The following is an 11,078-nucleotide window of genomic DNA, read 5'->3' on the forward strand; positions in this document are numbered from 1 at the left end:
GCTCGAGGAGGCATGTCTCGACTGATAAATTACAAAGTCCGCCATACGTATTAACGGCTCCGTACTCAAAGATCGTCGAGGGCTTGCTCTTGTCTCATACAAAACAGGATATTGTGTTGTATCCAGCTCAAGGTCTGCTGATGGGGACCAGCGGATCGAGCGAGGCAAGAGACGGGTAGCTGCATTTGGATGCCGTTCAGACGGGGCTAGACTTCCGGATTAAGAAGACGCTTGATCGTTACTAACTACTGTGCATATCGGATGCTTCGAATGGTAGGTACTCTCGTGGTGAGAATTTTGAGTGCACTTGAGCGAGTTACCAAAACTTTTGCTCAAGGCATTAGTCATAGACCGCTAGCCTGTGTTTGGTTTGGTCACGCAGGCGCATTCAACTTTTCCCGCTCGGGGACAACTTCCTTGTCCAATCATATTTGAGAAAAGTGAATAATGTGCTTTTTCTTCTCCGCTCTAAGCAAGGCTTGAGGCCGCGGAGCCTGGAAGGCTAGATGTTGCCCAGCGGAGTGCTTCGCCTATGGCGCTAACGAAGGATGGCATCCCGCCGGAATGATGTGATATGATGGAACAAAAGCTTTTCTTTTCACTTCGCGAGAGTCATTGCTCCTCCCTTTGGTCCCATCGTCTGTTCATCGAACAGTGTGAGCAGCAAGCATGTCCAGTCAAGAAGAGAAGGGCGCGGAGACGAGCACTTTGCCACCCGACGCTCCGGCGTCTGGCGCAAGCTCGATGATGGATAAGGATGTCGCGATTAAGCTTGTGGGCGAGCATGCGCAGGACATTGATCCGGAGGTTGAAGCGAGGGTGCTGGGGAAGATTGACTGGTTTTTGATTCCGGCGATGATCGTTGGTATGCTCTCCCTTCCTCCATGCTACTCTATCCCAATAGCGCAAGTACTAATGCAAAGGTGTTAGGTTATGGACTGGTGTACTACGACAAAGCGATTCTGGGCTCCGCTGTGCTCTTCGGCATGACCAAGGATCTCTCCTTGAGTATTGTCGATACATCGACCACGCCCTCGACGACCAACACCTCACGCCTCAGCTGGGCAACCTCCATGTTCTACTTCGGCATGCTAGCCGGCCTTTACCCAATGACCTTCGCCTTGCAGCGCTTCAACCTCGGCCGCATCCTCGGCGGCGTAGTCGTCTTCTGGTCGCTCATCTGTATGCTGACTGCCGCCGTAACTTCATGGCAAGGTCTATATGCGCAGCGCTTCTTCCTGGGCTTCGTGGAGAGCATTATCCCCACGGGGTTCATGTGCATTGTTAGCGGGTACTATACGCAGGAGGAGCAGGCGCTGAGGCAAAGCTGGTGGTTCTCGTCAACAGGGCTGTTTACGATTATCGGGGCCGCGCTGAACTACGGATTTGCGCAGATTACGAGTGGGGAGCTGAAGAGGTGGCAGTACATTTACATCCTCGCAGGGTGCCTGACGTTTTTGTTTGGCATCTGGTGCTTCTTCATTCCGAATTCGCCGGTTTCCGCGGGCTTTCTCACACCGAGCGAACGCGTTGTGGCTGTTGAGCGCTTAAGGAAGGGCCAGACGGGGGTGAGGTGCCAGAAGATCAAGATGGCGCAGCTTAAAGAAGCCTTCCTGGATATCAAGCTGTGGCTCGTCTTCATCATGATGGGTTCGGCGTACACGGTCAACGGCGCGGTCTCCGGCTTCGGTCCCCTGATCGTAAGCACCTTCGGCTGGTCGTCTCTCGAATCCATCCTCCTACAATTCCCACTCGGCGGCATCTGCCTCATCGCAATCCTTGCATGCGGTTGGGCGTCTTCCCGCATACCTAATATCCGCATATTCCTGCTCATTCTGAACTGCCTGCCCGTCATCGCCGGCTGCGCAATGATCTGGAAGTCCGACTGGACGTACCATGCGCCTACGCCGGTTGCGGGGTACAGCATCATCGGGACGTTCGGCGCGGTGGTGAGCCTGACGATTGTTATTGGAATGAGTAATGTGGCCGGCGCGACGAAGAAGAGTTGTATGGCGGCGGCGATCTTCGTGGCTTATTGTGTAGGGAATATTGTTGGGCCGCAGTTGATTAAGAGTCAGACGAAGAAGCAGCATTATCCTGAGCTGTGGACGGGGTTGATTATATGGTGAGTTCGCGGTTCTCCCCCCGGAGCGGCCTCCATCGAGTTGTGACCTGAGCTGACCAAGAACGTGCAGTTATTGCGTCACCATCGCGGCTTCCGCTACTCTGTATATCGTACTTTGGAGAGAGAATAAGAGGAGGGAAGCGCACCCCGTGAATGAGGAGGAGAGGGATAGGCTGGCTTTCATGGACCTGACAGACAAGGAGAACCCATACTTCCGGTACGTTTTGTAGGAAGCAAGCGGTGGAGTCGCCGGCTTTTACAGTGTAGCAATCAAAGCAAATCGTACTCCGCACCTTGCTTCGCAGTGAGGCCAGCAGAATGAGCGGCCTAGTGCAGTTGAGGCGTCCCGTCGGCACACGGCACGATTCGTCCCTCCCCGAAAGTGGCGTCGTAACCACCAAGATGCTTGCGTGTCTGCAGGGATGCAAAAGTGCCTTGGCGCCTGTTAGGAGAGGGGGGAAAACGGAGTTCTGAAGAGCCTGAGGACTTGCTGAGCCAGGAAAGCAGTGGACAGAAATGAGTGTACATGAGAAAGTTAAGGCATTTGATACCACAAAGTACCTAGGTACAATCTGCTGAAGGGTCGCGTGCCTTCTTTCCGCGAACGGAACCTAACGCTTGGCGAACCACCTTGGCGAAGCTTGGTGGAGCAGTGGAGCAGGAGAGTCCAATTGTCACCCATGGCGCGCCAACCGGCGCCGTCATGCCTGCCAAAGATTCCGTGCCGTGTTTACGGCCTTCTCTCTGTCCTCACCTTTTGTTTCTGCAGCGCTGCAACCCCAACTGTGTCTTTTGTTTCCTCGCGTTGTTTGATAGCGTGGTCCGAGCTGTTCCGATACGACATACATGAGTGACGGGCATGCCTCGTATCCGGCTGCTAGGCCCTAGCAGCGTCCCCACTGCGTTCAACAGAGCTACCGTCGTCCTCGCGCTCGCAGTTGTCTTGTTCAATGTGTATCGACGCTTCGTGCTAGGTACGACGCGGCCGATTCTACTGCAACTACCTGCTTAGCACCAGCCGCTAACTGTAGCGTCCCAGATGCCGCCGACCCTTTCAAATGCGGAGCGCTGCCTAACACCGGACAATGGCTCGACTCCCCCGACCGCAAACCAGATCATAAGCCCTTCCTGAATTGGCAACCGCCGGGATGCCTGCTGTACGAGTATAAGGCGCCGGAGATTGCGAGCTGCAACGAAGATGGGAAGATACTGTTCGTAGGAGACACCCTGACCCGGCAGCTCTTCTGGGCTACCGCGAGGAAAATTGAGGCTCCGGGCTCTAAATGGGTCTTCAAGGAGCGGAACAAGCCAGACACTCACAGCGACCTTTGGTATGCAGTGGATGGCGCAAAACTGAAGTTCATTTGGGACCCTTGGCTGAACAGCTCTGCGCTGCACGAGGAACTGAAAGCTTTTCGAGAACGACAGGAGCCTGGCTTCAAAGAGAAGGATGATCCAGCAAAGAAGGAGCTATACAATTCTCGACGATCGGTGGTCATGCTGGTTGGGGGTGGGCTATGGCATGCGCGGCATTACCAGGAGGACTTCCTCAGATATTTCAAGCAATCCGTGGACTCCGTGATATCGGCCGCATACGGCGAAGGGCACGTTGGCCCCTTGGAAGAGGCGATCGCGTCCGGCCGTGAGGGCGTCGGCGATCAGATCGTCTTTGCCCCGGTTATTGAACCCTTGTACGAGAGGCTCAGTCCTTCACGAGAAGCAACGATTGTGCCGAGCAAGATCAACGCCATGAACCATTATCTCCAGGAGAAGACTGTCTCCAGCGGCGTGAGCGTTCTCTGGAGCTATGCCAACATGACTCGAGGACGACCCGAGACGTACGGCGAGAGCGGTCTGCATGTCATCGATACTGTAGCCAGTAAGATGGCAGATGTCTTACTTAACCTTCGATGCAATGCGAAAGCTGCTCAACGGCAAGGCTACCCGTACAATAGGACGTGCTGCAGCGGGTACGTGGCTACGAAGTGGATCCAGGTGGCGGGCCTGCTCTGCGCTGTGGCGCTATTTCCTTTCGTGTTGTCTCAGTCGGGAAGGAGTATGTCTGCAAGCCCGGTTCACGAGCAATTTGAAATGAGCAGCATGCACCAAATTACGAACGGCCATAATGTTGCTCGGCCTAAAGACTCGGGTAAGTGGCATGGTATACGCGCAGCACTCCCCTGCTCGGACAATTGGGCTTGACGTGGGCTAATTGTTTTCCAGGGTTAGCGAGGTCAACGACTAGCACCCCGATGTCGAACGTGCCATTCGCACTCTTCACCCTGATTCTAAGCGCTTGCTGCTGTTTTCTCGCCGACAGAACTCAGGTCTTTAACAAGTTTCCGAAGCAATTCTCTAACCTTGACTTCAGACTTATACTTGGGCTCGTGCTGATAGCATGCCTGTTCAACATCAAAGCGATTCCGGCTCCTCAGGAGCGCCGCAGACCAAGCACTCCTGGAGCATCAGCCGCCCACTCATTTCTTCCACGGCTACAGGCTGACGAGTTCAAGGGATGGATGCAAGTCTATGTTCTCGTCTACGCTTACACCGGCTCGTCGAATGTGCTGGACTTTTACGAAGTACTGCGCGTATTTCTGGCATTCTACTTGTTCCTCTCCGGATATGGTCATACGATATACTTCCTACAGAATAAGGACTACTCACTCCGGCGAGTCGCCACTGTCCTCGTTCGACTGAATCTCCTCGCGGTCTCTCTATCGTTCATGATGGACAGACCATACACCTCATATCACTTCGCGCCCTTGGTCAGCTTCTGGTTCATGGTCGTGTATCTTACGCTGCGGGCAAGACAACATACGAACGACTCCATCCCACATATCATTGGGAAGATAGTGACCTCCGCGTTGGTGGTCACACTCTTCATTCATATCCGGGGCATCCTCGAGCTCTGCTTCTCTGTTCTGCATTATACCTGCCGAGCCGATCTGAACGCGACCGAATGGAGATTCCACCTGGGAATGGACAAGTACATCGTCTACATCGGAATGATAGTCGCCGTCCTTCATGTACGGATTGCTTCTATCCTCAGCGCACCTGCGGCACGCTTGGAAGAAGTACCGCGCATAATTCAAGAATATTTCAACGTCTTGAGGAGGATTTCTGTCTACGCTGCGCTCGTTATCGTCCCCTTGTTTTGGATCCTGACGCGAAGGTCACATGATAAACCGGACTATAACTGGTGGATGCCTTACATTGCCTGGTTACCGGTTGTGTCCTTCGTGGTCCTACGCAACGCAACAAGGTTCTTCAGGTCTTACTATTGCGCTTCCTTTGCTTGGCTGGGGCGAATATCGCTTGAGCTGTATCTCTTGTCGAATCATATCTGGCTTGCCGGCGACGGCCGTGGACTTCTTAGGGTGGGGTTCCGCGGTGACGGTGGCTTGTTTAGCGATCGATGGCGAGACCTGGTTGCCCTCACTCCGATCTTCGTTTGGGCAGCGTGGAACGTGCATGCTGCAACGATGACTGTTACGGCGTGGATTATAAGTAGTGGAGACGGAGTCAAAGGACGAGCGGCAGCGAAGAGCTCCCATAGTAGAGCCGGGAGTGAACTCGCGTTTCCGAACTACGACAATGCCCTTCCCGGTCCAGCTTCGCAAGGGGACATAGATCATGGCTTGGTAAATGGAAGACAGGGCTCAGGCCTGTCGAAGGATGCCAAGAAGAAGCTTTTGATCATTGTGGGGGTTGTTTGGCTTGCGAATATGGTATGTTTGCGAGAGCTTTGAGTTGGGCGTGACGGCTAACAGCTGTGTAGTTATATGCATAATCCCTTCTTTTCCGGCATTTATGGCTAGTCCTGAAGCGTATGACTTTGATGTGTTTAGATTGATTTTCACATGTCACATTGATACCCAGGTAGTGTATGTGCTGTGGAGCTGTTGCGTACGATATCTAAGTTGTCATGAGTGCCTTTCACATGATTTTCGTCCTTCTACATGCGGAGATGCTCTTTAAAAGTATAGGCAGTACCTTCGCCTACGGACTCTCATGTGACTGCGCAAAAATGGATTCTTTGGCGAACTCAAGAAGATGCCTTCGGCACCCGAAGCGCATCCGGAGACGCTGTCGTGAGATGTGGTGAGGTCTAAAGACTCATGCAAGTGATTGGCTCGCACGTGTGATCGGCGCGCCAAGGCGGCTTCGTTCCGAGCACCTGGGAACCATGATTTGCCAGCGAGCGACCCAGCCGCCTCAACATCGCACCAGAGCTCTCCACTTTCCCCTCATTCAAGGCCTGTAGGCCCTATTTATACCTTTGTGTCCTCTGGGCGATATAAAGGGCTTCTTGGGCGCTTGCGTATCTGTGCCGAGCGCCTCCACCAGCGCGACTTTCAACCCCCCGTTTTGTCCCACCACGCCCTACGGCCGTCGTATTACAAACCGAGCAGGAGCCGCCGAAAAATGGAGATCGCTTCTCGTACTTCAACTCCGCGCTCAAGATCGCGCTCCTCGACGGGCAGCAGTGGCACTTCAGATACCACGATGCCGGACGCTCCTCCACTGACGCCCGTTCGTCCGCGGCCCGCGTCGCATGGCAATATTTCTGCTTCAGCGTCTGCTTCTGCGCCTGCGCCAGCAGCCCCCAGCGACCCGGCGTTCTCCCTACTACTTTCGCTACCACGAGAACTACGAGACCGCATCTATACCTTCGCTCTCGTGTCACCATACCCGTTCTGGTGGCCTGCTCCTTCTGCGCCGAAGCACGGTGTTGCGCTAGGACTGTTGACCGTCTCAAGACAGGTGCATGAAGAGGCAGCGCCGCTACTCTATTCCTTGAACAAGTTTCTGTTTACGCATCCGTCCGATTGCAACATCTTCCGCGTCATATCCTCGCCGTTCTCCGAGAACATAACGAGCGTCTACCTCCGAATACGCGAAAAGGATGTTAAATTATGGGCGACATATCTCGGCTCGAAGACGCAAGAACGCTCGATGAAGGCAGATCTACCGAAACTCAAGAGTTTGTGGATATTTCTCAGGTGCGGGACTATGGGCACACCGAATATGATAGGGCAACTGGGACATAACATACCGGGTTTGGCAGCACAAGTCCACGCTATCAACGCGATCGGAGGACAGATGCACGTGCTGCAGCAGCAGATACAGCAGCAGATCCAGGCCTTGCAACAGCAGGTTTCGCTGGCTATGGGACAGACCGCTGGACAGCCTACGCCGCACCAAATAATTGCCCCTCCACACTTCCCCGGCGCCCCGAATAGCACTGGGAATGGAAATAATGGCCTACCACCAGGCGGACCTATGCCATTTGTTCAATTTGCTCAAAACGCATGGCAACACAACCACCATCCCGCACCACCGACACCGCACCCTCATGGCCTCCAGAACAACCCACCGCCGAACCCCAGCCCGCTCGCTCAGCACATGGCCCTCCATACTCCAACTCCGCCACCACCCGTCCCACAACACCAGCACCCATTACCGCACGTTCACCATCCTCCACATCCGCACCAACACACATTCTACGCGTCCTTCCTACGGCTGGAGCGCGAAATGGGCCTAGAGAACCTGTGCCTTTCACTTCAGGAGACGCGACCGGCGGATGCGGATGTCAAGATTGTGTGTATCTTGAAGCTGCCGAAAGCGGAGGTGCAGCGATTGCTGAGCCTGTATCCGGATGAGCTGCAGGCGGATCGGAATGGGGACGCAAGGACCAGGTTTCGGAGATTGCATGGTGTGGATGTGAGTTTGGAGGTTAGCGGGTATGAGTTGGGTGTAGTAGCCTAGGTCGGGTGCGGGAGTCACTAGTCGATGAGAAGAGATAGCGAGAGGGTTGCGATGGCGATGTGTATTGTTTGTCTATTGAGCCTACGAGTATGAGCTTTGCTTAGCAAGCAGTGTTTCGATACATAACGATTGTGCTACAAACGGGTTTCTGTCTTTGCGGGGCCTACAGCTTAGAACGCAAGGGAGCTATTACAATGCTGAATGACTGCAACGTATGGAGCATGAAACATTTCGCTTTCTTCCCACTTTTTGGACGCGACATTCTTCAAGGTGGTTGGATTGAGGGGCCGTCCGGAGGACCGACAAATAGCTGGCGAGGCACGATGGTGAGGAAGCGGTACAAATGAAAGGAGGTTGAGGATGCTGTTCTCTGAATGAGGTCTGTGTTTTACAGACTGTGGTGGTACTAATTACTTGATTGTGTAGTTTCTACCCCTGCATCTGTTATATGTAGATATCAAAATTTCAAGAACTACTCTTCAATATACGAAGGAATAGTCTTCGAATTTTAAAGAAATGAATTGTTTTGCAGGAGTTATTTTTTCTTCGTTTTTGAAGAGCTTCTCTTGCTAAGTCTTTAAGTGATTAATACTTTTTGAAGAAGAATTGCCTTGGGAAAAAGACTTCTTTAGACAATTTTAATTTGAAGAGAAAATACAAAGTTTGGTAGACGCCCGCTTCAAAGCTCCTTCAGAAAAATGAGCGTGGAGCGAACGGCGAAAAGCACCAAGACTTTCGCGGATTTCTGCATATAACAGAGGGAGCTACTTGCGCACAACTCTCCGAGAGATCGAAATTAACGACACGTGCTGGGGGTGAATTGTCTCGAGGCTACTTCATCATACCTCGCAGTCCTCCGCGCCTGCTTCTAGAAGGCGCTTCACCGTCCCCTTATGTCCACCATACCTTGCGTACGACAACGGCGTCCTTCCGTTTTTAGCTTTGATGTTTACGCCCACGTCCTTGCACGCAAGCAACAACTTGACCACTTCTTCGTGGCCGTGTTGTGCGGCATATGACAGCGGCGTCCGTCCCGAGGTGTCCCCAAGATTCTTATCGACCTCGTCGATACTGAGTAATTCCTTTACCACTTCATAGCGTCCTTCTTTTGCGGCAAAGGACAGTGGAGTTTGACCAAACAGACCTCCCGTGGCGTTGACGTTGACACGGCCCGTCGAGAGGAGTAAGCCCACTATCTCCGCGTAGCCACCTTCAGCAGCGTAAGACAGAGGCGTCCTATCTTCCAGGCTTCTACCGTCCACGTCGACATCGCCGTGTTCCAGAAGCAATCTCACTGTATCGGCGTGTCCGTGGCGTACGGCGCAGCACAGCGGCGTTTGGCCGGAACCATCTGTCTGTTTCACCTTGGCGTCACCGGTTGCAAGTATAGATTGGACAATATTTCGATGCCCGCACAATGCAGCCCAGTGCAGCGGTGTTTGGTGGTTTGCGTCATCTGCAGCGTTCACATCCGCTTGTCTCCGGATGAGTTCCCTGACGATCTCCTCGTTGCCTCCCTCTGCAGCGTACGATAGCGGTGTGCGCCCACAGGTATCCCGGCTATCCATATTAGGTGGGTTCTTCTCAAGAATGGGCCTTGCTATTTCTTGAAACCCTTCCCGTGCCACGTAATGGAGAGGCGTCTGACCGTTCCTTTTGGCCTGGTTGCTAGCACCGTGTTCAAGAAGTATTTTCATGACATCTGGGTGTTTCTGGATTGCAGCCCACATCAGAGGGGTCGCTTGTATGTCGTCCGCAGAGTCGACCTGCGCGCCATGCTCAAGAAGGAGTTGCACAATTGCAGCTTGTCCGTCTTCTGCTGCCCACGACAACAATGTCCTTCCAACTCCCCGTGTGTTTTCTTCTATCCATGGTTCCTCATCCACACTTGCGCCGTGATGGAGAAGAAACTCCACGGCATTCTGGCGCTTTGCCATTACCGCCTGCACGAGAGCTGAGCCAGCGCTCCTCGTTCGCTGGTTGACATCAGCGTGGTAGTCGATGAGCAATTGGGCAATCTTGTAGTTTTCGTGCGCCAGCGCGAGCATCAAGGGAAATCGGCCTTCGCTATCCATAGCGTTCACATTGGCGCCCCGCTGGAGGAGTAAACGAACAAGAGAGTGGTGCCCACGCCGTGACGCTATAAGCAATGGTGTTCGATCTAAATGATCTCGCGCTTCGACATTGGCGTTTTGCTGGAGAAGTAAAACCATGAGGGCGCTGTCTCCAAGCTCTGAGGAGATAATCAATCCTGTCCGATCGTACAGATCTTGCGATTCGATATCGGCACCATGGTCTAGAAGCAAAACCACGAGAGAGTGGTCTCTGAGCTCTAAGGCTCGTAGCAATGGTGTTCGACCTAGGTCATCTCGAGCTTCGATGTCCACGTGGAAAGCGAGAAGTGTTCGCACAATGTCAGCGTGACGCTGTTCCACGGCTTGTAAAAGTGGAGTGCTGCTTCCATGTGCCCCTAGGTATGCAAGGCCCTCGGTGTCTGCTTGGTGTTCGAGAAGAGTCGTGACAACATCAATGTGACCGTGACTGGACGCCAACGCGAGCGGCATTTCGGAGCAGATGAACTCAGTCCCATCGAAGGCTGCGTTGGGATCCGCACCACCCTGGAGCAAGGCCAAGACTTTCGCATTGTCGCCGGATCGTGCTGCATCTCTCAGCTGATCGTCTACAATCAATCGAATAGGTGGATCCAGTTCGTCGCTTTGGGCTCTCCGGGAATCATAATCGGGAGCGCCTGGCGTAGTGCGAATCAATATTGTGGCCTTGTAGAGTCGGTCAATCGGAGCTCGTAGGCTGTCCAGAATCATTTCCCAGTTCTCTTCCGTTATTTTTGTATATTGGTCGCCCAGGCCGTCATCCTTAGCAGATGACGAAGAGGGATTTTCTGTTTGAGGGAGAAATACTCCACTTATTAGCTCAGAGGGTTCAACGAGCCCTGTAATGAGCCCTGTTCCAATTTGAGTGAGCCTCTTCAAGATGCTCGTATCGTGTTCATGGCGCGGCAGAGTGAAGGCGAATGGCATGCCAGGAAGATCAGGAAGATCAGGAAGATCAGGAATCTCTTCTATGGATATTTGAGCTGCTGGCCTGGGATCGAAATCTAATGCTCCATGGATATCATCGGCCGCTAATTCCGGCGTCTCGCCAAAGAAATGGAGCACTACTC

At 53.3% G+C, this 11,078-nt stretch overlaps 5 protein-coding genes across 5 annotated transcripts; 3 read left to right on the forward strand and 2 right to left on the reverse strand.

The window, feature by feature from the left end:
* Nucleotides 1-475: 475 nt before the first annotated feature.
* On the forward strand, nucleotides 476-2,687 carry BU26DRAFT_469339 (allantoate transport protein). Its single transcript, XM_033825314.1, has 3 exons — nucleotides 476-865; nucleotides 931-2,125; nucleotides 2,196-2,687. Exons 1-3 carry the CDS (start codon nucleotides 670-672, stop codon nucleotides 2,353-2,355), a joined length of 1,551 nt encoding a protein of 516 aa, XP_033676205.1. The 5' UTR covers nucleotides 476-669; the 3' UTR covers nucleotides 2,356-2,687.
* Nucleotides 2,688-2,753: 66 nt separating this feature from the next.
* BU26DRAFT_525398 (Cas1p-domain-containing protein) lies at nucleotides 2,754-6,167 on the forward strand. Its single transcript, XM_033830497.1, has 4 exons — nucleotides 2,754-3,099; nucleotides 3,165-4,274; nucleotides 4,349-5,856; nucleotides 5,907-6,167. Exons 1-4 carry the CDS (start codon nucleotides 2,985-2,987, stop codon nucleotides 5,916-5,918), a joined length of 2,745 nt encoding a protein of 914 aa, XP_033676206.1. The 5' UTR covers nucleotides 2,754-2,984; the 3' UTR covers nucleotides 5,919-6,167.
* Nucleotides 6,168-6,727: 560 nt separating this feature from the next.
* BU26DRAFT_390679 (uncharacterized protein) lies at nucleotides 6,728-7,876 on the forward strand (the record flags this gene model as incomplete). The annotated part of the gene is made up of 1 exon (XM_033822696.1): nucleotides 6,728-7,876. A coding segment is annotated over one exon (1,149 nt), but the record flags the coding sequence as incomplete, so codon positions are not given.
* Nucleotides 7,877-9,171: 1,295 nt separating this feature from the next.
* BU26DRAFT_403672 (ankyrin) lies at nucleotides 9,172-9,432 on the reverse strand (the record flags this gene model as incomplete). Its single annotated transcript, XM_033822830.1, has 1 exon — nucleotides 9,172-9,432. A coding segment is annotated over one exon (261 nt), but the record flags the coding sequence as incomplete, so codon positions are not given.
* Nucleotides 9,433-9,864: 432 nt separating this feature from the next.
* On the reverse strand, nucleotides 9,865-10,251 carry BU26DRAFT_385103 (ankyrin; the record flags this gene model as incomplete). Its single annotated transcript, XM_033822620.1, has 1 exon — nucleotides 9,865-10,251. A coding segment is annotated over one exon (387 nt), but the record flags the coding sequence as incomplete, so codon positions are not given.
* Between the last annotated feature and the right edge of the window lie 827 nt (nucleotides 10,252-11,078).

This window comes from Trematosphaeria pertusa (assembly GCF_010094035.1).
Source record: "Trematosphaeria pertusa strain CBS 122368 unplaced genomic scaffold BU26scaffold_25, whole genome shotgun sequence".
Classification (NCBI taxonomy): domain Eukaryota; kingdom Fungi; phylum Ascomycota; class Dothideomycetes; order Pleosporales; family Trematosphaeriaceae; genus Trematosphaeria; species Trematosphaeria pertusa.

What these genes read in the sequence shown, in the direction of transcription:
- BU26DRAFT_469339 (XM_033825314.1), top strand. Translation starts at nt 670, where the DNA reads ATGTCCAGTCAAGAAGAGAAGGGCGCGGAGACGAGCACTTTGCCACCC. An exon ending in GATTCCGGCGATGATCGTTG is followed by an intron (nt 866 to 930) that starts GTATGCTCTCCC and finishes CAAAGGTGTTAG; the next exon opens with GTTATGGACTGGTGTACTAC. An exon ending in TGGACGGGGTTGATTATATG is followed by an intron (nt 2,126 to 2,195) that starts GTGAGTTCGCGG and finishes AAGAACGTGCAG; the next exon opens with TTATTGCGTCACCATCGCGG.
- BU26DRAFT_525398 (XM_033830497.1), top strand. Translation starts at nt 2,985, where the DNA reads ATGCCTCGTATCCGGCTGCTAGGCCCTAGCAGCGTCCCCACTGCGTTC. An exon ending in GTATCGACGCTTCGTGCTAG is followed by an intron (nt 3,100 to 3,164) that starts GTACGACGCGGC and finishes GTAGCGTCCCAG; the next exon opens with ATGCCGCCGACCCTTTCAAA. An exon ending in TGCTCGGCCTAAAGACTCGG is followed by an intron (nt 4,275 to 4,348) that starts GTAAGTGGCATG and finishes ATTGTTTTCCAG; the next exon opens with GGTTAGCGAGGTCAACGACT.